At 42.1% G+C, this 26,294-nt stretch overlaps 1 protein-coding gene across 1 annotated transcript in view; it reads left to right on the top strand.

Moving 5' to 3' along the window:
- Positions 1–25,345, top strand: part of LOC121582486 (BMP/retinoic acid-inducible neural-specific protein 1-like) — a 196,862-nt gene extending 171,517 nt beyond the window's left edge. Inside the window, exons 6-8 of the mRNA XM_041898305.2 lie at positions 5,957–6,193; positions 7,746–7,968; positions 21,455–25,345. Of these exons, the coding sequence (XP_041754239.1) occupies positions 5,957–6,193; positions 7,746–7,968; positions 21,455–22,595 (1,601 nt within the window). The 3' untranslated portion in view covers positions 22,596–25,345. The remainder of the gene's footprint in view (positions 1–5,956; positions 6,194–7,745; positions 7,969–21,454) is intronic.
- The last annotated feature ends 949 nt before the right edge of the window (positions 25,346–26,294 follow it).

Raw genomic sequence — 26,294 nt, 5'->3', positions numbered from 1 at the left:
GGCGGACTGGGGACAGCAAGGAGTCACCACGGCCGGTAGTCCCGACGTATGGTCCTAGGGCTCAGGTCTCTCAGTTGGCTTTTCATAGCCGATCATTAGGAGTTGAAAACAGCAGGTCTGGGACAGGTAGGGGTTTCGTAACCGCAGGCAGAACAGTTGAAACTGGAATAGCAGCAAGGCCAGGCGGACTGGGGACAGCAAGGTGTCATCATGCCCGGTAGTCCTGACGTATGGTCCTAGGGCTCAGGTTCTCAGAGAGAAAGAGAGAACGAGAGAATTAGAGAGAGCATACTTAAATTCACACAGGACACTGGATAAGACAGGAGAAGTACTCCAGGTATAACCAACTAACCCCAGCCCCCGACACATAAACTACTGCAGCATAAATACTGGAGGCTGAGACAGGAGCGGTCCGGGAGACACTGTGGCCCCATCCGAAGAAACCCCGGACAGGGCCAAACAGGAAGGATATAACCCCACCCACTCTGCCAAAGCACAGCCCCCGCACCACTAGAGGGATATCCTCAACCACCAACTTACAATCCTGAGACAAGGCCGAGTATAGCCCACAGAGGTCTCCACCACAGCACAAACCAAGGGGGGGCGCCAACCCAGACAGGAAGATCACGTCAGTAACTCAACCCACTCAAGTGACGCACCCCTCCCAGGGACGGCATGAAAGAGCACCAGCAAGCCAGTGACTCAGCCCCTGCAACAGGGTTAGAGGCAGAGAACCCCAGTGGAGAGGGGAACCGGCCTGGCAGAGACAGCAAGGGCTGTTCGTTGCTCCAGAGCCTTTCCGTTCACCTTCACACTCCTGGGCCAGACTACACTCAATCATATGACCTACTGAAGAGATAAGTCTTCAGTAAAGACTTAAAGGTTGAGACCGAGTCTGCGTCTCTCACATGGGTAGGCAGACTGTTCCATAAAAATGGAGATCTATAGGAGAAAGCCCTGCCTCCCGCTGTTTGCTTAGAAATTCTAGGGACAATTAGGAGGCCTGCGTCTTGTGACCGTAGCGTACGTATTGGTATGTACGGCAGGACCAACTCGGAAAGATAGGTAGGAGCAAGCCCATGTAACGCTTTATAGGTTAACAGTAAAACCTTGAAATCAGCCCTTGCCTTAACAGGAAGCCAGTGTAGGGAAGCTAGCACTGGAGGAATATGATCAAATTTCTTGGTTCTAGTCAGGATTCTAGCAGCCGTATTTAGCACTAACTGAAGTTTATTTAGTGCTTTATCCGGGTAGCCGGAAAATAGAGCATTGCAGTAGTCTAACCTAGAAGTAACAAATGCATGGATTAATTTTTCTGCATCATTTTTGGACAGAAAATTTCTGATTTTTGCAATGTTACGTAGATGGAAAAAAGCTGTCCTTGAAACAGTCTTGATATGTTCGTCAAAAGAGAGATCAGGGTCAAGAGTAACGCCGAGGTCCTTCACAGTTTTATTTGAGACGACTTTACAACCATCAAGATGAATTGTCAGATTTAACAGAAGATCTCTTTGTTTCTTGGGACCTAGAACAAGCATCTCTGTTTTGTCCGAGTTTAAAAGTAAAAAGTTTTCAGCCATCCACTTCCTTATGTCTGAAACACAGGCTTCTAGCGAGGGCAATTTTGGGGCTTCACCATGTTTCATTGAAATGTACAGCTGTGTGTCATCCGCATAGCAGTGAAAGTTAACATTATGTTTTCGAATAACATCCCCAAGAGGTAAAATATATAGTGAAAACAATAGTGGTCCTAAAACGGAACCTTGAGGAACACCGAAATGTACAGTTGATTTGTCGGAGGACAGACCATTCACAGAGACAAACTGATATCTTTCCGACAGGTAAGATCTAAACCAGGCCAGAACTTGTCCGTGTAGACCAATTTGGGTTTCCAGTCTCTCCAAAAGAATGTGGTGATCGATGGTGTCAAAGGCAGCACTAAGGTCTAGTAGCACGAGGACAGATGCAGAGCCTCGGTCTGACGCCATTAAAAGGTCATTTACCACCTTCACAAGTGCAGTCTCAGTGCTATGATGGGGTCTAAAACCAGACTGAAGCATTTCGTATACATTGTTTGTCTTCAGAAAGGCAGTGAGTTGCTGCGCAACAGCTTTTTCTAAAAATGGAAGATTCGATATAGGCCGATAGTTTTTTATATTTTCCGGGTCAAGGTTTGGCTTTTTCAAGAGAGGCTTTATCACTGCCACTTTTAGTGAGTTTGGTACACATCCGGTGGATAGAGAGCTGTTTATTATGTTCAACATAGGAGGGCCAAGCACAGGAAGCAGCTCCTTCAGCAGTTTAGTAGGAATAGGATCCAGTATGCAGCTTGAAGGTTTAGAGGCCATGATTATTTTCATCATTGTGTCAAGAGATATAGTACTAAAACACTTAAGTGTCTCTCCCGATCCCAGGCCCTCGCAGAGCTGTGCAGATCCAGGACAGCTAAGCCCGGGAGGAATACGCAGATTCAAAGAGGAGTCCGTAATTTGCTTTCTAATGGTCATGATCTTTTCCTCAAAGAAGTTCATGAATTTATTACTGCTGAAGTGAAAGCCATCCTCTCTTGGGGAATGCTGCTTTTAGTTAGCTTTGCAACAGTATCAAAAAGAAATTTTGGATTGTTCTTATTTTCCTCGATTAAGTTGGAAAAGTAGGATGATCGAGCAGCAGTGAGGGCTCTTCGGTACTGCACGGTACTGTCTTTCCAAGCTAGTCGGAAGACTTCCAGTTTGGTGTGGCGCCATTTCCGTTCCAATTTCCTGGAAGCTTGCTTCAAAGCTCGGGTATTTTCTGTATACCAGGGAGCTAGTTTCTTATGACAAATGTTTTTCGTTTTTAGGGGTGCAACTGCATCTAGGGTATTGCGCAAGGTTAAATTGAGTTCCTCAGTTAAGTGGTTAACTGATTTTTGTCCTCTGACGTCCTTGGGTAGGCAGAAGGAGTCTGGAAGGGCATCAAGGAATTTTTGTGTTGTCTGAGAATTTATAGCACGACTTTTGATGCTCCTTGGTTGGGGTCTGAGCAGATTATTTGTTGCGATTGCAAACGTAATAAAATGGTGGTCCGATAGTCCAGGATTTTGTGGAAAAACATTAAGATCTACAACATTTATTCCATGGGACAAAACTAGGTCCAGAGTATGACTGTGGCAGTGAGTAGGTCCAGAGACATGTTGGACAAAACCCACTGAGTCGATGATGGCTCCGAAAGACTTTTGGAGTGGGTCTGTGGACTTCTCCATGTGAATATTAAAATCACCAAAAATTAGAATATGATCTGCTATGACTACAAGGTCTGACAGGAATTCAGGGAACTCAGAGAGGAACGCTGTATATGGCCCAGGAGGCCTGTAAACAGTAGCTATAAAAAGTGATTGAGTAGGCTGCATAGATTTCATGACTAGAAGCTCAAAAGATGAAAACGCCATTTTTTTTTTGTAAATTTAAATTTGCTATCGTAAATGTTAGCAACACCTCCGCTTCTTGCGGGATGCACAGGGAATATGGTCACTAGTGTAACCAGGAGGTGAGGCCTCATTTAACACAGCAAATTCATCAGGCTTAAGCCATGTTTCAGTCAGGCCAATCACATCAAGATTATGATCAGTGATTAGTTCATTGACTATGACTGCCTTTGAAGTGAGGGATCTAACATTAAGTAACCCTATTTTGAGATGTGAGGTATCACGATCTCTTTCAATAATGGCAGGAATGGAGGAGGTCTTTATCCTAATAAGATTGCTAGGGTGAACACCGCCATGTTTAGTTTTGCCCAACCTAGGTCGAGGCACAGACACAGTCTCAATGGGTATGGCTGAGCTGACTACACTGACTATGCTATTGGCAGACTCCACTAAGCTGGCAGGTTGGCTAACAGCCTGCTGCCTGGCCTGCACCCTATTTCACTGTGGGGCTAGAGGAGTTAGAGCCCTATCTATGTTGGTAGATAAGAGGAGAGCACCCCTCCAGCTAGGATGGAGTCCGTCACTCCTCAGCAGGTCAGGCTTGGTCCTGTTTGTGGGTGAGTCCCAGAAAGAGGGCCAATTATCCACAAATGTTATCTTTTGGGAGGGGCAGAAAACAGTTTTCAACCAGCGATTGAGTGCTGAGACTCTGCTGTAGAGCTCGTCACTTCCCCTAACTGGGAGGGGGGCCAGAGACAATTACTCGATGCCGACACATCTTTCTAGCTAATTTACACACTGAAGCTATGTTGCACTTGGTGACCTCTGACTGTTTCATCCTAACATCGTTGGTGCCGACGTGGATAACAATATCTCTATACTCTCTACACTCGCCAGTTTTAGCTTTAGCCAGCACCATCTTTAGATTAGCCTTAACGTCGGTAGCCCTGCCCCCTGGTAAACAGTGTATGATCGCTGGGTGATTCGTTTTAAGTCTAATACTGCGGGTAATGGAGTCGCCAATGACTAGGGTTTTCAATTTGTCAGAGCTAATGGTGGGAGCCTTATTAGTCAGGTTACACGAAAGGAAAATTATTACTTAGTAGTATAAGGAAAGCCACCTACAGCTAGGTTTAATTCTTTTCAATCTTCATTAGCAAATGATGAACTTTGATAAGTGGCGCTTTGGGATTTAGCTGAATGTATTAGACGCATATCACTTTTGATCTTAAGACCTTCATTTATTTTGAAGCCACCCACCAGTTTTCAGTTTAGCTTTTCTTTCATGGATTTAATGAACGTCATACTCATATTGATTCTCCAACTGTTTATTTGCTGGCAAGATATCGTTAGATACAAGAATGTATAAAAGTATGGCTGCACTGAACAAAATAAAAAATATAATTGAATTTCATTTCATACTGTATCGTTTTGTTGATTTTGAAGCCCTGTTTTCACATTTGGGTAAAAAGCAAGTAAATCAATCAAATCAAAGTTTATTGGTCACGTACACAGATTTGCAGAAGTTACCGCAGGTGAAGCGAAATGCTTGTGTTTCTAGCTCCAACAGTGCAATACACACATAATCCAAGTATGGGATCATAATTAGTTCAATCACTCAATAGCACAATATCAACACATTACATTATGGTCTCTAGTTGCATATTTGCAGAGGCGCTGTTTGCACTAAAGTAAAAGCTATTACGGTTTAATTTGAGGAAGAAAAATCGATTTAGTTATTTTCTACAGTAGGTTGTTTTTTCAGTGTGAAGAAGTACTTTCAGTTCTACCAACTTCCAGATTACTAAGGCTAGGTCACTGCTAATATAAGAGAGACAATTATCTATTCAGCGTGTTACCAAACTGTTTGCACACACACACACACACACACACACACACACACACACACACACACACACACACACACACACACACACACACACACACACACACACAGGGAACAGGGAACAGGGAATACATGACTGCTGTGTTAAATAAACCAAGACACAACAGGACAGCAGGCATCAATCACTGTTCCATTTTGTCACATCATGAGTAGCCCTCCGGAGAAAGACAGCTCAAAGTGAAACATGGGCAAACTTTTAAACCAACTTTTTAAACCCATTTAAAGCTCATCAATATGCATTCATGTACAGAACCTGTCATGACAAACTGCAACCTGCAAACCCTATCAGTGACATTGAGGCATAATGTATTGGTTTAAAAGTATAGACATGCAAAAAAGTATTATAAGGTACGTCATCCATCCCCTATGAAGTGATACAGTACCACACAAGTCTGCTTACTTGCCATCCTAGTATTTTTTGTGATGTCATTTTTATATTTTTTATTTATTATATTATATTATTTATATATATATATATATATATATATATATATATATATATATATACATTTGTTTTACCTGTATCTCAAAATATCTACACTGATACAGATTAAACTTTCAGTTCAAATACAATTTCATACCAACCTCCCTTTTCAAAACGGCATAGACATGTATCTTATGAACCATTTCCCTTTGTGTTCCAGGTCTCCAGGTCATTTTCCCAGAGTACCTCCAGGAGAAGTTTGTCCAGTCGGCACTGAGCTACATCATGTGTAACGGGGAGGGGGAGTATGTCTGCCGGAACAGCCAGTGTATCTGCATGTGTTCTGATGAGTACCCACAATGCAACTGTCCCATCACCGACATCCAGATCATGGAGAACACCTTGCTGGGGCAGGCGGAGTCATGGGCAACCTCTTACAAGGATTTTGAGAACTCAGGTAAGCAGGGAATGATATTTGATAGCAAATTCTAGTTTGCTGTAAGTGTGTATGTGTCTTCGTCCACAAACACTATAGGTGTGGTAAGCGAGGTTACTGTTGAGTACAGGTAACAGATTAATTAACATCATGCTTTATTATTTTGTTATTTTATCCCCTTCCATCAACTATATTCCTAAAGTAAGGCAGAAACAAAGTAGGACCATTTGCATATGGACCTCAGCTAGGCTCTAATGGCCGCTCTTAAGCCAGCGCTACCTCCACTGATCTGTCCTTCAACAGGACACCAGATGCAGGTCTTTACAGCGTCAAATATCCACAGCAAACAGTGGTATAATGGTATATCCACTAACAGTAAGCTCTAAATTCATACTTTCAGCTGGTTTTTATCGGGAGTGTTGGCATTTTACGCAAGTCACCTTCTACTGAATACACCACATAAAGCGTCCAGAGCTCCCTGTTAACTTCTTGGAGGCAATCTGCAATAAAGTGGGGATGAATAATTCAGTGGCACGTTGGAACATCTTCTGTTTTAGAAAAAAGCTCCAGAAGTTAATCGTAACAGTCAATTCTCTCTACTACCTCAGCCAGGTTTCACTAAGCATGCCACAGGCTAAATGTGTATGAGGATCTATTGTCAGTCAGTCAGATAAGGAAGCCACACACCATGCAATCAGTACAGCCTCCTGCATGAAACAAAGGGTGAAACGATAACTTCTGTTGATACACCTTGCAAAATAGAACAGAACATGTGCCCTTCAAAACAGATGGAGAAACCCCATCAACAAACCACAATATTCCAAAGGCATAGCGAATGACCCACATAGCTGGCAGTTATGTCTGGCCACACATACACTCACACATCACCGAGCATCCCTTGTCTCATCCCCTACTGATCAAGTCGGAATATTGAAGTACAGAGGAGGCTGGTTACTCCCAAAGGGAATCGCTCAGCATCCACCTGATGGGGTTCGTACTTATATATTATTAACAAGTAATAAAAGGAGCCAAATAAAACCTGACAGCCATACATATATATATATATATATATATATATATATATATATATATATATATATATATATATATACATTTATATATTATAGAGGACACACAAAATGAGTTTGAGTCGCTCAAGGTCATTGGCAGCAATGCATCCATTGAAGAGATTTCTAAGATGAAGTGCCTACAGTATCAGCTAATAGCCATTTATAAAACAATACATAGAAGATTAGAAAACGGTGGATTCATATTCATCGAGAGTATTTTAGTTTGATCAGATGTATCAACATGATAAATGCCAATGGTATTTTGAGAGCTTAATTCAAGGCATGTAATGCATCATGATGCCACTTAAGCTTCAGTTGAAACATATACTAGAGAAAACATACTTGAGAACTGAAAGCACAGGAGACTTAGGAGACTGACCCAAGGTTGCTCTGACAACAGACAGTATTTGTCTGTGTCCCTCAATATCTCTTACTCACTCTCCATCCCACTCTTTCCCTCCCTCCCTCTCTTTCCCTCTCCCTCCCTCCCTCTCCTCCTCCAGACGAGTTTAAGTCGTTCCTGAAGAGGCTGCCCTCCACCCACTTCCTGCCGGTCAGCAGTGTCCACCTCCTGTGGGGCAATGACTGGGACCTGCAGGCCCGCTACCGCCTGCTCCAGAGCTCCCTGGAGACCCAGAGGCTCAAGATCCAGCACACCGCCAGCAAGCTCTTTGGCCTCAGCATCCGCTGCCACCACAACCCCAACCACCAGATGCCTAGGGAGAGGTGGGTCTCAGAAGCAGTAAAAAGGCCTTATGTAACCCTGATAATGCTGCATTGTTTTGGATGATGCAGTATTTTGATGCTGATGTTGTGGAACACGGTAAAATAGATGACAATGTTAATCTGAGGGAGAACATACTGTTAGGTAGAGGAGTTTCAGTATTTTGTTTCAGTGCTGCCTGTTGAAGTACTCTATGTGAATACTGTATGTGATGCATTTTGACTTTGAATTTGCTGGCTGTTATAGTTTTCTGTCCATGAAATCATGTAAACACCCAATGAACCCCAGTCCTACCTAGTATTTCACTATGCAGGATGAAAAATTATCTAACCATGGGAGGTCACTGGACAGGTCAATGCACAATGTGTCATCAGCTACTGTGACTGCAGTCAGCATGCTTTGCTGCAGACATGGCACTGTGCTATGCTGTCTGAAATGGAGTTATTCATTCCAATCCAAAATATACCAGACAACATGGACTGAAATAACACACTAAATACTTGACGTTAAAATATCCCAAAATATTACAGCTTGGAGGAATGTCAATATACAAATAGAAAGAGAAAATCCACAAAATATACGTTATTGTGGTTAAGAAACAAGCAGCTGTCAACTGTCACTAAGGTAGAAGGAACACACCCACGCTCGGATGCAAGCTTTGGAAAATGGTTTGTTCGAAGGTGTTATCAAAGCAGTGCACATTCCATGCTCGGCAGAGCACACATCAACGATGCCTGATGGCACTGTGAAGAGAAACTGTGTTTGTTTATTTGTTTCTGTACAGTATGTATGTGTGTGTGTGTGTGTTTATGTGTGAATGAATGAATGTGTGTCTGTGTGTGTATGTATGTGTGTGTGCATGCATATGTGGAAGTGAGAGATGCAATGTGCCAATAGGCATCATTCCTTTCGGACCAGTACACACATCAGTGTTTCTCTTTGATACCACCAATGCAGCGTAAACTAGACATAGAGATACTACTGTTTGTAGGATGTTTTCTCTGGAGACATCCAGTACACAGACAGGGCTAATATGATGAATTAGTCCCTTGCTGTGGGGCTCAGTTCATATACATAAGGCACAGGTTTAACAATTCATTTTTATATTCAAGCACACATATTATCAGGTAGATTTACAATGTACTCTCACAGCTTTTAGGATAAGTTAAGGTGATATCTCATTCTGAATTTCATGTATATCTGTGTGCAATATAGTGCAATGTTACTCCATTTAAAAAGCACACAAATCCACAACAGCACCAGTACATACAGCACTAGTAGTAGCAGCAGTAGACCTTGTTATACTGCTGCTCAGAGTTGAACTGAGGGCCCAGCCTCTCTGGTGGTATGGCCTTTGCCCCAAAGGCCCGAATTGGAGAGAGAAAAGACGGCCTGTGACAACCCAGCAAGCCCTGCTACTGATCTACTACCCACCGACGGGACACAAGCCTATAATTATAGGGAGCAAGGCTGCTGTAGTCCCCCTCGGACTCTGGAAGTGGAGAGACTTGGACAACTGCAGTAACAATATTAGCCCAGTCTCTCCAGGGTTGGAGGAGGTTCCTCCACAGTTTGACCCTACTGTGGAAGGCTGCTTATCTCCAGACCTGCAGGGGGAAACCCAGGGAGGACTTTGATGGTGGTGGCTTGACCTCTTGTCTGCTCCCCATAGTCTAATTACATCTATACCGATAATCACTGTTATACAATCCACAGGCAATCTACAGGCAAGGCTGGACCATACTCTTTTAAACATTGATGGTGTTTTTGCAGGGATAATGAGTGGAATATTCAAAGCAGCACAGAGTAGAGCCTCATCATCGGTTTCTTTTTGGCATGCTGTGGAACTGGATGTACTGCAGAACTAGGATCAGGAGATTTTGTGTTTTAACTGTGAAAATCTCTGGGCCCTAGTTAGAGCCACTACGTTTTTCCTGGTCAGATCACATGGTCAGGAAAGACTCCTGGCCCTATGCATGAACAGATGACTATACAGTCGTGGTCAAAGGTTTTGAGAATGACACAAATATTAATTTTCACAAAGTCTGCTGCCTCAGTTTTTATGATGGCAATTTGCATATACTCCAGAATGTTATGAAGAGTGATCAATGAATTGCAATTAATTGCAGTCCCTCTTTGCCATGAAAATGAACTTAATCCCAAAAAAACATTTCCACTGCATTTCAGCCCTGCCAGCTGACATCATGTCAGTGATTCTCTCGTTAACACAGGTGAGAGTGTTGACGAGGACAAGGCTGGAGATCACTCTGTCATGCTGATTGAGTTAGAATAACAGACTGGAAGCTTTAAAAGGAGGGTGGTGCTTGAAATCATTGTTCTTCCTCTGTTAACCATGGTTACCTGCAAGGAAACACGTGCCATCATCATTGCTTTGCACAAAAAGGGCTTCACAGGCAAGGATATTGCTGCTAGTAAGATTGCACCTAAATCAACCATTTATCGGATCATCAAGAACTTCAAGGAGAGAGGTACAATTGTTGTGAAGAAGGCTTCAGGGTGCCCAAGAAAGTCCAGCAAGCGCCAGGACCGTCTCCTAAAGTGGATTCAGCTGCGGGATTGGGGCACCACCAGTGCAGAGCTTGCTCAGGAATGGCAGCAGGCAGGTGTGAGTGCATCTGCATGCACAGTGAGGCGAAGACTTTTGGAGGATGGCCTGGTGTCAAGAAGGGCAGCGAGGAAGCCACTTCTCTCCAGGAAAAACATCAGGGACAGACTGATATTCTACAAAAGGTACAGGGATTGGACTGCTGAGGACTGGGGTAAAGTCATTTTCTCTGATGAATCCCCTTTCCGATTGTTTGGGGCATCCGGAAGAAAGCTTGTCCGGAGAAGACAAGGTGAGCGCTACCATCAGTCCTGTGTCATGCCAACAGTAAAGCATCCTGAGACCATTCATGTGTGGGGTTGCTTCTCAACCAAGGGAGTGGGCTCACTCACAATTTTGCCTAAGAACACAGCCATGAATAAAGAATGGTACCAACACATCCTCCGAGAGCAACTTCTCCCAACCATCCAAGAACAGTTTGGTGACGAACAATGCCTTTTCCAGTATGATGGAGCACCTTGCCATAAGGCAAAAGTGATAACTAAATGGCTCGGGGAACAAAACATCGACATTTTGGGTCCATGGCCAGGAAACTTCCCAGACCTTAATCCCATTGAGAACTTGTGGTCAATCCTCAAGAGGCGGGTGAACAAACAAAAACCCACAATTTCTGACAAACTCCAAGCATTGATTATGCAAGAATGGGCTGCCATTAGTCAGGATGTGGCCCAGAAGTTAATTGACAGCATGCCAGGGCGGATTGCAGAGGTCTTGAAAAAGAAGGGTCAACACTGCAAATATTGACTCTTTGCATAAACTTAATGTAATTGTCAATAAAAGCCTTTGACACTTATGGAATGCTTGTAATTATACTTCAGTATACCATAGTAACATCTGACAAAAATATCTAAAAACACTGAAGCAGCAAACTTTGTGAAGACCAATACTTGTGTCATTCTCAAAACTTTTGACCACAACTGTACAACCATGAGCCATGTGCATAAGTCATATTTTCATTGGTTTAATCTTGAGCTACAGTGAAGGATGGTGTTTGCTTATTTATGCCTGGTTGCCATTTCATGGACACATCCGTCATATCTCTAAGATAAATGTGTTATTCAATCAAAGAACCAACTGTAATTAAATGAGTAACCAAAGCGTGGTGGCCGTCTCTACATACGAAAGGCCTCAGATAAGTCTCTGTCCCTCAGTGATGGCTAGCATTAATTGCAGTCGTTTGTCATTTAGCAGAAGCTCTTATCGAGAGCGACTTACAGTAGGGAGTGCATACATTTCTGTACTGGTCCCCTGTGGGAATCGAACCCACAACGCTGGTATTACAAGCGCCAGTTTCTACCAACTGAGCCACACGGGACCTCATCAGCCTGGAGCTGTTAGACTGGAGGTGGAATGAGTTCTCATTGGAAAAACATGAGATGTGTGTTGCGAGGTAAATATAGGCTTGGCTCCACCTGCCTCACCTTGTTTTACACCCACTCACCTATCACAGATGTGAGCTCTCTATGCAGAGAAACATATGGAATGTGCCTGTGCAGAGCTACAGCCGATGTGGCAGGGGAGTATAGATAGAAGCTCCTCTCATTTGAAATGAAACAGAATATTTTTAATGGTGACCGATATGAAATAGCATAACTCCCGGCCAAGTAATCAGCATCGGTGTCTATGTATCAAAGTAATTATCCTTTGACAGACTTTAGCATGTTTACCGATTTGACTGTACTCTATATATTTATTAACAATGTTTGCTATTGACTTTCACAGGGTTATGGATGTTAAGATACACTACCTGACCAAAAGTATGTGGACACCTGTTCGTCAAACATCTAATTCCAAAATCATGGGTATTAATATGGAGTTGGTCCCCCCTTTGCTGCTATAACAGCCTCCACTCTTCTCGGAAGGCTTTCCACTAGATGTTGGAACATTGCTGCGGGGACTTCCTTCCATTCAGCCACAAGAACATTAGTGAGGTCGGTCACTGATGGGCGATTAGTCATGGCTCGCAGTCAGTGTTCCAATTCATCTCAAAGGTGTTCGATGGGGTTGAGATCAGGGCTCTGTGCAGGCCAGTCAAGATTTTACACACCGATCTCAACAAACCATTTCTGTATGGACCTCGCTTTGTGCATGGGGGCATTGTCATGCTGAAACAGGAAAGGACCTTTCCCAAACTGTTGCCACAAAGTTGGAAGCACAGAATCATCTAGAATGGCATTGTATGCTGAACCATTAAGATTTCCCCTCACTGGAACTAAGGGGCCTAGCCCGAACCATGAAAAACAGCCCCAGACCATTAATCCTCCTCCACCAAAATGTACAGTTGGCGCAATGAATTTGGGCAGGTAGCGTTCTCCTGGCATCTGCCAAACCCAGATCGGATTGCCAGATGGTGAAGCGTGATTCATCACTCCAGAGACCGCATTTCCACTGCTCCGGAGTCCAATGGCGGTGAGCTTTACATCACTCCAGCTGACGCTTGGCATTGCGCATGGCGATCTTAGGATTGTGTGCGGCTGCTCGGCCACAGAAACCCATTTCATGAAGCTCCCAACGAATAGTTATTGTGCTGACGTTGCTTCCAGAGGCAGTTTGGAACTCAGTAGTGATTGTTGCAACCGAGGACAGACGATTTTTACGTGCTACGCGCTTCAGTACTCGGGGGTCCTGTTCTGTGAGCTTGTGTGGCCGACCACATCACGGCTAAGTCGTTGTTGCTCCTAGACGTTTCCACTTTACAATAACAGCACTCACAGTTGACTGGGGCAGCTCTAGCAGGGCAGATATTTGACGAATTGACTTGTTGGACACTATGACGTGTTACGTTAAAAGTCACTGAGCTCTTCAGTAAGGCCATTCTACTGCCAATGTTTGTCTATGGCGATTGCATGGCTGTGTGCTCGATTTTATACACCTGTCAGCAACGGGTGTCGCTGAAATAGCTAAATCCACTAATTTGAAGGGGTGTCCATATACTTTTGTACATATAGTGTATGTCTGGTACATGATAAGTCCCTTACATAAGAACTTCTATCAGTAATGAAATCACAGGCTATATTTGTCCTCTAACATAATGCACCAATAGGAAAACTATCCCCCATTCAATCATCAGTATCGTCAAATATGTATCCTTCTCTGTATCTGTCTTTCTCTCTGTATATACTGTACCTCCCTCTCTCTTGTATTTCTCTTGTTTTATCCCTCTCTCTTTCTTCTTCCCTCGTTCCCCCACACAGAAGGGGAGTTGTGATTATGTATGTCATCTGTACTGAGCACCAGAGCTGTCTGATGCCCCATTACAAACAATGAGATTGTGCTGTGATTCGTAAAAACAAACAGCATTCATTCCCACTAATTTCCATCTCATCCCCTGTGGCAAACTCAACACAGCCACTTGTTTTGGAGGGAAATGAATAAGGACAAATGCAACTACTAGCATGATGCTCTCAAACTGCATATTGTGGAAACCAGTTATGTGATGGAACATATTTTAGCCCATATTTCAGACAGTGGAGGCTCCTCAGAGGAGGAAGGGGAAGATAATCCTCCTCGGTAAATTTCATAAAAAGAAAAATAGTGAAACAAAGTTATCCTTTTTAGATAAAACTATACTAAATATATTCACGTCTCCAAATAATTGATTAAAACACACTGTTTTGCAATGAAGGTCTACAGTAGCCTCAACAGCACTCTGTAGGGTAGCACCATGGTGTAGCTGGAGGACAGCTAGTTTCCGTCCTCCTCTGGGTATATTGACTTCAATACAAAATTTAGGAGGCTCATGGTACTCACCCCCTTCCATAGACTTACACAGTAATTATGACGACTTACGGAGGATGTCCTCCAACCTATCAGAGCTCTTGCAGCATGATCTGACATGTTGTCCACCCAATCAATGTATCAGACAATGAATATAGTACTGAACGAAAGCATAAGCTACAGTTAGCTAGCACTGCAGTGCATAAAATGTGGTTAGTAGTTGACTCAAAGAGAGAGAAAGACAATAGTTGAACAGTTTTGAACAAATTCATTTCTTCAAAAATGAAGGAGAAGCAAGAGAGAGAGAGCGAGAGAGAGAGATGTATTTTGTTGTATTTGTTTCACTTTCACTTACTTAGCTAGCGAATACAGCTAGCTAGTTTAGCCTACTCAAACACCCGGCTCAAACAGAGTGGGATGTTAGCTAGCTGGCTAAGGCTATCCAACACGGGAACTTTTCCATGTCAAGGTAAGCTTTTGGTTTTATTAATTTATTGCCACTGGGGCCTGCAGGTGTAACTGCTTGCTGTACACTGTACTGCATGATTGTAGCGGGTTTACTAATGCGTTATTTCTAGTAGCTATGTTGACTATGACGTTAGATAATATGGTGACAACGATGTATGCGGTGTGTAGCGGATAGCGGTTATGGTATGAAGGTTTGGCTTGGAAAGATTTTTTCACCTGGTCATAGACAGCTGTTATGTTGTGCACTGAAGTCCACAAGTCATGCTGTTTGTATGCAGTTGCTTTGAAAGTTAACTGTGTGCGGGTGATTGGGGTATATTAATTCTGACGATTCTGTTGAAAAACTTTTGTTAAAGGGAAGCAAACGCAACAAAACGGGGATAAACATACCTGAATTTGTCCAATAGAAACTCTCGTTTGCAACTGTTTGGACTAATGATTACACCCTAGATCATCTACAGTGGCTTGCGAAAGTATTCACCCCCTTGGCATTTTTCCTATTTTGTTGCCTTACAACCTGAAATTAAAATATATTTTTGGGGGGTTAATATCATTTGATTTACACAACATGTCTACCACTTTGAAGATGCAAAATCTTTTTTTGGGTGAAACAAACAAGAAATAAGACAAAAAAACAGAAAACTTGAGCGTGCATAACTACTATAAGACTCGGGGGCCTTTCAGAACAGGTGTATACAGTATCTCACAAAAGTGAGTACACCCCTCACATTTTTGTAAATATTTGAGTATATCTTTTCATGTGACAACACTGAAGAAATGACACTTTGCTACAATGTAAAGTAGTGAGTGTACAGCTTGTATAACAGTGTAAATTTGCTGGTTTAGCCATTAATGTCTAAACCACTGGCAACAAAAGTGAGTACACCCCTAGGTGAAAATGTCCAAATTGGGCCCAATTAGCCATTTTCCCTCCCCGGTGTCATGTGACTCGTTAGTCTCAGGTGTGAATGGGGAGCAGGTGTGTTAAATGTGGTGTCATCGCTCTCACACTACCTCAGACTGGTCACTGGAAGTTCAACATGGCACCTCATGGCAAAGAACTCTCTGAGAATCTGAAAAAAATAATTGTTGCTCTACATAAAGATGGCCTGGGCTATAAGAAGATTGCCAAGACCCTGAAACTGAGCTGCAGCACGGTGGCCAAGACCATACAGCGTTTTAACAGGACAGGTTCCACTCAGAACAGGCCTCGCCATGGTCGACCAAAGAAGTTGAGTGCGCGTGCTCAGCATCATATCTAGAGGTTGTCTTTGGGAAATAGACGTATGAGTTCTGCCAGCATTCCTGCAGCGGTTGAAGGGGTGGGGGGTCAGCCTGTCAGTGCTCAGACCATACGCCGCCCACTGCATCAAATTGGTCTGCATGGCTGACGTCCCAGAAGGAAGCCTCTTCTAAAGATGATGCACAAGAAAGCCCGCAAACAGTTTGCTGAAGACAAGCAGACTAAGGACATGGATTACTGGAACCATGTCCTGTGGTCTGATGAGACCAAGATAAACTTATTTGGTTCAGATGGTGTCAAGCGTGTGTGGCGGCAACCAGGTGAGGAGTACAAAGACAAGTGTGTCTTGCCTACAGTCAAGCATGGTGGTGGGAGTGTCATGATCTGGGGCTGCATGAGTGCTGCCGGCACTGGGGAGCTACATATCATTGAGGGAACCATGAATGCCAACATGTACTGTGACATACTGAAGCGGAGAATGATCCCCTCCCTTCGGAGACTGGGCCGCAGGGCAGTATTCCGACACAATAACGACCCCAAACACACCTCCAAGACGAACACTGCCTTGCTAAAGAAGCTGAGGGTAAAGGTGATGGACTGGCCAAGCATGTCTCCAGACCTAAACCCTATTGAGCATCTGTGGGGCATCCTCAAACGGAAGGTGGAGGAGTGCAAGGTCTCTAACATCCACCAGCTCCGTGATGTCGTCATGGAGGAGTGGAAGAGGACTACAGTGGCAACCTGTGAAGCTCTGGTGAACTCCATGCCCAAGAGGGTTAAGGCAGTGCTGGAAAATGATTTTGGCCACACAAAATATTGACACTTTGGGCCCAATTTGGACATTTTCACTTAGGGTTGTACTCACTTTTGTTGCCAGCGGTTTAGACATGAATGGCTGTGTGTTGTGTTATTTTGAGGGGACAGCAAATTTACACTGTTATACAAGCTGTACACTCACTACTTTACATTGTAGCAAAGTGTCATTTCTTCAGTGTTGTCACATGAAAAGATATACTCAAATATTTACAAAATGTGAGGGGTGTACTCACTTTTGTGAGATACTGTGTATACTGAGATCATGTTACAGATCATTTGACACTTAGATTGCACACAGGTGGACTTTATTTAAGTAATTATGTGACTTCTGAAGGTAATTGGTTGCACCAGATCTTATTTAGGGGCTTCATAGCAAAGGGGGTGAATACATATGCACGCACCACTTTTCCGTTATTTATTGTTTATTGTTTTTTTTCATTCCACTTCACCAATTTGGACAATTTTGTGTATGTCCATTACATGAAATGCAGATAAAAATCAATTTAAATTACAGGTTGTAATGCAACAAAATAGGAAAAACGCCAAGGGGGTTTGTCCCGTTGCTCCCCTCCGGCGCTCTGATTCGCCGGTCTACTGAGCCACCGGTCTGAGCGCACCACCTCGGCAACACCGGAATGGAAACCCAACACACCCTAATCACCTTCAGCGCAACTGCACCTCATCATCACCCCTATATAGCCCTGGACTGTTCAGTATTGTGTTGTGTTGTGTGTGATTGTTAGTGTCTTGTCGTGTACTCGCTCTTTGTTGCTCTCTTGCTCAGTGTTAAGTAAACCTTTACATTGTGATTCCTGCGTCTGCGTTCTGCCTCTTCGTATCCTCAGTACTCGTCACAGAGATTAATACTTTTGCAAGGCACTGTACAATAGATGCAGGCAAGAGTGTGCAATGCAGTATTGAATGTGTCATTGTCTGTCACTTTGATTACTGATACTTTTCTCTCGTTGTAAACTTTCATTTTTAGGTGGTAGCAACCTCATGATGGGTATAGGGAAATTTGAGTATCATGTAGTAGCATATAGGGCTGTGGTGGTCATGACATTTTGTCAGCCGGTGATTGTCAAGCAAATAACTGTTGGCCTCACGGTAATTGACTGTTATTTAACATAAATACATTTAGCATCTCCTGGCTTCCACACATTGCCTACGAGCCACTGATGCAGACATTTGGAACATCTACATTTTAAAAAGTCTAATAAATCCATTTAATATAGCCTACACCTTCACAATAAATCCATTATTTATTTTAGACAGGTCTAAAGAAGCATGATATGAAGAAAATGTAGTCTATTTCAGAAGAACAGAATAGCATACTCTGAGTTGTCCTTATGTTAGGTCCTGCTCTGGCTATGCCAAATGGCTGTGTGCTACACTAGTTAATTTAGTAGACAAGATTTGCTTAGAATTCCATGGCATTATTTTATAGTATGAAGAATATAATTGAACAAAGCTGAATAAAATAGAAATGATATTTTCTCCAAACGATTGAGGGAGTGCGCACATGCGGCTATTCTGTGTTGAGCGGTTAACAAATAAATAAGTATTCCTATATGCTTAATTTCTTCACATTATAAGCACAGCAATGCATACATGGCAGTAGGCTATAAGCGCGAATGTTCCATTAGAGGAAAACACCATTATCAAAAGTGACCGCAAATGCAATTATGCATGTTATGCTTTTATTATAAAGGTGCATTTTTATGGTGAATATTATCTTCACCTAACTTGAAACTGACACACTGCTTATGTGTGCCAGTTAGGCTCTACACCCCTTGTAAAGCGGATTAATGTGCTTAATGTTAAGAACTTATTTGGCCACTTTAGTTGTGATACAAACCTTATCAAAACATATAGGCCTATGGGCTAGGCTACATGAGGTGTGCGATTATGATTCGAAAAAGTCGCAAAGAAAGGCATTGTTTCTTATGCTGGGTATCATTCACAAGTGATAATATATAATTCACAAGTGATAGGCTAATATTGTCACCCATCAGACTATTCTTGATTTAATCTTGTCTTTACATATACTAAATAATATATGTGTGAAATTTGTTTTGATTTAGAATGGACCATTATCATGCACCTGTATCGAAACAGGGGCAGTGGGAAAAAATACATTTAATATATGCACTTAAATAGCGAATGGAGGACGCTTTTCAGGGGTTCATTTTCATGCCAGCCAGGTAGGCTATACTCCTGTTGTAAATATAAGCAATGTGCTTAATATTAGGAAAGTTGAGAAATAAATATAGTAGGCCTAGTGTATAGAAAGCTGATGGGATCCTCTTTTTAGTAGAGGCCATCACTCTGTTTGCATAGCCTATAGATATGTTGCGCAACATGAGCTCATGGACTCTCAGGAAATGTTTGATTCGATTTTCGATAACATTTGCATTGATGTTAGAGTGATTAGAGGGACAATAGAGTGCTGAGTACCAGGCAGTTAGCATGTTTGGTAGGCTACTAATGACCATCAGCAGCATCAGAGCTTGGAGAAGCCTAATTACCATGACTAAACAGTCACATGGAATTTGACTGCCTTCCTGACTCGTGACCGCCGGTGTGGCGGTAATACGGTCACTGCAACAGCCCTAGTAGCATAAACCTATCGATTATTACATTGAGCTGTGTGAATAGAATATGAATGACAGTCATCCAATATCCTGTAATATAAATAAGGCCATGCTCCCACCCCAAAAAACCTCCTCCCTAATCTTTAAACAGCACCGACCACCACTGGTTTCAGATCACACAAAACTCCAGTTATTGACGATGAATTCAAGGGGGGATATATGGAATAGTATGAGTATGCCTGCCTGTTGTACGTAAATGAATAGATAATAAAACTAATAGAATTGGTTAAATCTTTGTGGCGTAAACATCCACAAAATCTTTTAAATGTATTTTGTTTTTCATTTACGATAAAGCGTAGAATCCGTAGATTATGCCTCAAAATGTCTCAATAGTCCAATAACTACCTGAGTGCAGGGAAAAGGAGGACTAAGGCCTTATACCTCAAGTTCTACCTGGAACCAAAAATTGTTATCCTATGGGGACAGCCGAATAACCCTTTTAGGTTCTAGACAGCACCTTTTTTTCTTGGAGTGTATTGTGTTCTCTGAAGCTTTGGAGACAAATTTGTCAAAATGGTGTTCTATACAGTTTATCATTGCTACAAACTTAATTGAAAACCTGTCTATAAGTTTTGTCTGTCAACTTTGTTTGTTTAGTCATGGTACTTTTATCAATCTCCTCTGTTTTTTTTTTGTTCCATGAAACATTCAAGGTTCCTCTCAAGATTCAAGATGCTCTTACATGAGCACTGGAACCTATTTTTCATTCCAACAGAATGGCCATTGGCTTTGTCTTTATGTCCTGTAGCGATAAGAGTGGGGTGAATTTGTGGCCGTTAACAAAAGCATTACTTTCTCAAAGTGCATAGTAGGGTCAATGTTGCGGGACATGCATTCAGCCTTGTCTTTGTTATTTCACAATGTTACTCTTATCTTTTGATACTCCTATCCTCAGTTAAGGGGAACACAAAGAGAAAGGGACTTTTATCAGGTTAGGACTGAAAATATATGCAGACATTTTGAAGACTGCATCTGCTTTTTGTCAGTTTAATCAGTGTTCACAAAGTAATGGATTCAGGTTGATGTAAGAATTGCTAAGTAAAGACACTGCAAAGACGAAATGTTAAATGGATTAAAATATATATTTAGATCTGAACCTAATTTGTTCAGAATCAGTGCTAACTCCAAGTAAAACTTCCCAATCATATATCCATACAGCTAAAGCAGTTTTCACATTTTGGAATCTGTCTGATTATAATTGTAACATAATCCTCAAATTACCAGTGACATATCCTTCAACCTATTTCACATCCTAGAGGAGCAAAGGTAGTTTGAGTCTGAAGAGTGTCTCCTCTGTCCCCTTCCCAGGCTCTACCCATGGCTCATTTTGGGATGGCTTGGGGCTCCCTGGCTTGCCAAGCACTAGGTCATCCATCGTCGTTACCAGGCCGGTTCATTAGCATATCAGGCTAACCTTGAGCTCATCCTCTCAATCCTCTCCTAGAAATCAGGATTCTGGATTCATCTCACAGTATAACGTTTCAGTACTGTCAAGTTGACAGAAAGGGATGCCTGAGGGAGAATAAGAGACGTGATTTGCATAGGAAATAATGCTGCCATCCCACATGAAGGAAATAAAGGAACTCCGTCTTTGTGGAATACATTATCCCCTCCACTGACTACACCCTTACAAACAGTAGCAGGCTGTGGCAGTGACAGTGGAATTTAATGCTCAGAGTTTAACACTGAGTTTGTGCTTGCTAAACGGTCATTATTAATGGTGCATTTGTTTTATCCCTGTATCTCCCCTCCCCGTTTTTGTATTTTCCCCCTCGCTCACTCTGGTTCTGACACTCTTTCTTTCTTTCTTTCTTTCTTTCTTTCTTTCTTTCTTTCTTTCTTTCTTTCTTTCTTTCTTTCTTTCTTTCTTTCTTTCTTTCTTTCTTTCTTTCTTTCTTTCTTTCTTTCTTTCTTTCTTTCTTTCTTTCTTACTTCCATTATCTTTCTCTCTATCCATCCTCCAGGTCTGTGATGCAGTGGCTAAACAGGGTCCAGTCCTTCCTCTACTGCAATGAGAACGGTTTCTGGGGGACCTTCCTGGAGAGCCAGAGGACGTGCGTGTGCCACACGGGTGTCACCCTATGCCAGAGACCCATCCCATGTATCATCGGGGGCAACAACAGCTGTGCCATGTGCAGCCTGGCCAACATCTCGCAGTGTGGCTCCTGCAATAAGGGCTACAAGCTGTACCGAGGCCGCTGTGAGCCCCAGAACGTGGACTCAGAGCGCAGCGAGCAGTTCATCAGCTTCGAGACCGACCTGGACTTCCAGGACCTGGAGCTCAAGTACTTGCTCCAGAAGATGGACTCGCGTCTCTACATCCACACCACCTTCATAAGCAACGAGATCCGCCTGGAGACCTTCTTCGACCCACGGTGGCGCAAGCGCATGTCCCTGACCCTGAAGAGCAACAAGAACCGGATGGACTACCTCCACATGATCAACGGGCTCTCCATGAAGATCTGCCAGATGCGCAACAGCAGCATCGACCCCATGTTCTTTGTTTACGTTAACCCGTTCAGCGGCAGCCACTCGGAGGGCTGGAGCATGCCCTTTGGCGAGCACGGCTACCCGCGCTGGGAGAAGACGAGGCTGGGGAACTCCCAGTGCTTCAACTGGACCCTGCTGCTGGGAAACCGGTGGAAGACCTTCTTTGAGACAGTGCACATCTACCTACGAAGCCGAGCCAAGGTGCCCACCGGGCTGCGCAACGATACGGGCCATGGTCCCGTTGACTTGTCCGATCCCAACAAGCGCCAGATCTACATCAAGATCTCTGACATCCAGGTGTTTGGCTACAGCCTGCGCTTCAACGCCGACCTGCTCCGCAGCGCCGTGCAGCAGGTGAATCAGTCGTACACCCAGGGGACCCAGTTTTACTCCTCCTCCTCTGTCATGCTCTTGCTGCTGGACATTAGGGAGCGGATTAACCGCCTGGCCCCTCCAGTGGCGCCCGGGAAACCCCAGCTGGACCTGTTTTCCTGTATGCTGAAGCACAGGCTCAAGCTGAACAACAGTGAGATGATCCGGGTCAACCACGCCTTGGACATGTACAACACAGAGATACTGAAACAATCAGATCACCTGACTACCAAACTCTGCTGAGATACAGTAAACCACAAAACAAACAAAAAGAAGAGCAAACAGATACTAAAAATAGAACTGTTTGTGAATATTCATTTTTATTGAGTTTTCTCTTTTTTTTCTTTTTGGACCTTTTTGTTCTGCCTTTTGATGTAATATTAACAACTTTGTAAGTGTAATTGTTAAAGAGAACTCCAAAACATTGATGAAGCCTTTTAGTTGGATGAAGAAGAAGATTAATGAAAATCACTTTAAAGACTGTACCATATTTGTCCCAGCATGTCTGTCATTTCCTAAAAGAGCATAAAGAGAGAAGAAGAAAAAAATAAATCCATCTTCTGATGACAAAGAGGCCTTTATTTTACTCTAAGGGAACAAAGGTTATATCTGAAACTGCCATTCTTTACTAAGTTAAACATTTTTAAAGATATAATAAAGTCGCATTAGGGCAGACCAGATATCATCCTTTTATTTCAGTGAATATGCTTTATCAACAAACAAAATATTACAAACATGTAAAAGGACAGTTTAATACAGTATGAAGACATTTATATATTTTAAGGGTTAAATAACCTAGCGAACCGTTACTCTTAAGCGTTAGCTATATAGTCTCTTTGAAACATTGAAAATCCATGACAAGTCTGCATCCCATTCTTTGTGTAGTAAGGTATAAGGCACTTTGTTGCTGTACTTAAATTATAGGCACACAACCGGGGCAGCGATAGTCATATTTTGTCAAATAATGGAAGCCAGCTGTTTATATACTGTATGTGTATACCTTTATTTCGCCTGATGCTTATTGATGTTCGTTAATTGAATGTGAGAGTGAGTGAATCCAGTCAAAGCTAAAACTTGTCTTTAGGCACTACCTCCCGTGTTTGAAATTCTACCAGCATTTCTCATGAGGTGGTTTCTTCTGGTGCCTGAGTATAATATCGTGGTCTGAAGATGAACAATCAATGCTATTTCGTACAGCTTTGCAAAATGTACACCTTGTGACTGCTGATGTGTCAAGCTTTACGGCACATGGATCATTCACGTATATATCTGCAACAGACACCATAAAAGCCATACATTTCCCTGAGTACACATAAGACATGGAAAGCCCCCGCTAAATTTTTCGAAAACATGAAAAATTTCCCATTTGTTTTTTTTATGTTGTTGTTTTTATTTCTTCCCCAATTAATTTAAAATGGAGGATAGCACAGTGGACAGAGAGAGTATATTCTGTGGGATTATGTGATGACATTGTAAAGTCATTGGATTTCTGTTAACTAGAGTGAACCCAGAAGAGAAACAGATGAGAAATATAAAAGCTTCAAATACTTTTGTTGATTTTAATTTTGAAATGTACTTTTTATTTTCTTAATGCCACATTGGATCTTAATTTCTAACAACCATGCAAAACAGATTCTAACCCTCTGACAGACACAAGGTTGTTTAATATTTGCTGTTTAAAAGTCATACTTTATTGAAAGCACCGGCATGAAATGTGTTTATAGCTATATATAGCTACAGAATTTAACATAATGTCAAACGCCATACTATCTCAGAACTATCAAAGAACACTACCTAATATTATTATTATTATTATTATTATTATTATTATTATTATTATTATTATTATTATTATTATTATTATTATTATTATTATTATTATTATTAAGTGCCTGTTACCTATCCCTTTAAAATACTTAGAGAAGGGAAATTGCTTTTAGTTTAGTTATAATACAAACATATTAACACACAAGATAGACAGTCAAAGGAATTTAGCAACTCAGACCAAATCAATGCAGATCTGTCCCTCATCTCAGCCTGAGATACATGTTTTCTAGCTAAAGCCCGGCTGGTTTGAGCATGTGGGAAAATTACCCATCAGTAAGAGATTGAAGTCTCAATTTCCTGACACTGTCTCTCCAATGTACATTATACCTGTAAATAGCAACTTTGTGTTGGAATAGTTATAACATCAAAGACTACATAAATTATAGTAATTCCAAGAGAACAAAAGAGGCCATTATTACTGAGAATAACCACAATTACTGTTAGTGTACCTTGCACAAATTACAAATACACTCCATTCTCAAGTTATTTACTTCATTATGAATCTCAGAGAGGGATTGTAATTTCTGACTGTTTTGATCAAAGTATACTATATGAAATGAGTTAGTTTTGACCACTGCATACATGAAACAAGCACACGTTTGCTCTATCAGCATAACATCACTGCAATGTTCCATGGATACATTTGATTGAAGCTCCTAATACCTTGCATATGTACTTTTTGCTGTTATGTTGAAATCATTATATCATCTTATTTCAAATGAATGTTTCATATAATAATCTATTTCTCATTAAAAGGCTATCTTTAATAAGAAGAGCAATGTTTGTCTTTACCACAACACTGGACAGTAGTCACAATAGATGGTATATTGTCAAGGTTGTAATTTCTGTCATTGGACGTTGCTTTGTTAACTTAGAAAAATGCCATACGTTTTGCTTTCAATGAGGCCCAGACAAACCCTAAAAAGTAAGTGTTAATCTATACAGAGAGACAACGCCAGCAGTGTGGATTAGCATTTATTTATTTATTTAGTTATTCAAAAACGTCCTATTTAGATTCTCACAGACAGAACCCACACAGCACCACATTCAACCTTTGTTGGTGTTGATGATAAAAAGTATAGCTTGTTGTGATGTAACTGTAATTTAGCATTTGAAGGTTCCATTTTTTATGGGATCGGTGGATAATTACTAAAATATGTTCCAGTGAGATATGCTGTTCAGTAAAATAATCCTTACCACTGTGTTGTTAAATGCCTCTCCTAAACATTACATTTCCCTTTGTTATGTATCCTAAAGGTTGGTTTACTGTCAGCTCTTCAGTCACTCACCTCACTGTAGGTAGCAGTCAGTATTTGTGTTTGCGTTGCACATACACTATAGTACAGCATTTATCAAATCAGCTTATGAGACATTTCTACAGTACAAACCACACACACTTCACCCATTGCATCAATTGCAGGGGACTGTGAGAAACTCTAAAAGGCCTTGCTGTTCATATATCTTTGCAGCCCTCCCATGGCCAAAATGGGTGCTTACACCAGCACCCATTTTGGCCATGTCAATATGCTTTTCCTGATGACTTCCATGGTACTCTCAAGCCACGGGCTGACAGCTGTAGCAGAACACTGGATCATTGGATGCCCTGGTGACAACTTGTCCCACTTTAGCAAAGTACCAGAGGAGTTGATGCTGTATGGACTGTGAACAATGTCACAAGCTTTATTCTTGTCATGGCAAGATTATCATAATTTCCTCCAAATATGCACTAAAAGGCCCTGGCATATACACTATACATACTAAAGTATGTGGACACCCCTTCAAATTAGTGGATTCGGCTATTTCAGCCACACCCGTTGCTGACAGGTGTATAAAATCAAGCACACAGCCATGCAATCTCCATAGACAAACATTGGCAGTAGAAAAACCTTACTGAAGAGTTCAGTAACTTTCAACGTGGCACCGTCATAGGATGCAACCTTGCCAACAAGTCAGTTCGTCAAATTCCTGCCCTGCTAGAGCTGTCCCGGTCAACTGTAAGTGCTGTTATTGTGTAGTGGAAACATCTAGGAGCAACAACGGCTCAGCCGTGAAGTGGTCGGCCACACAAGCTCACAGAACGGGACCACCGAGTGCTGAAGCGCGTAACGCGTAAAA

This window comes from Coregonus clupeaformis, chromosome 15 (genome assembly GCF_020615455.1).
Source record: "Coregonus clupeaformis isolate EN_2021a chromosome 15, ASM2061545v1, whole genome shotgun sequence".
NCBI classification, from domain to species: domain Eukaryota; kingdom Metazoa; phylum Chordata; class Actinopteri; order Salmoniformes; family Salmonidae; genus Coregonus; species Coregonus clupeaformis.
Note: the sequence above shows the minus strand (reverse complement) of the source record. Positions and strands in the feature narration are given on the sequence as shown.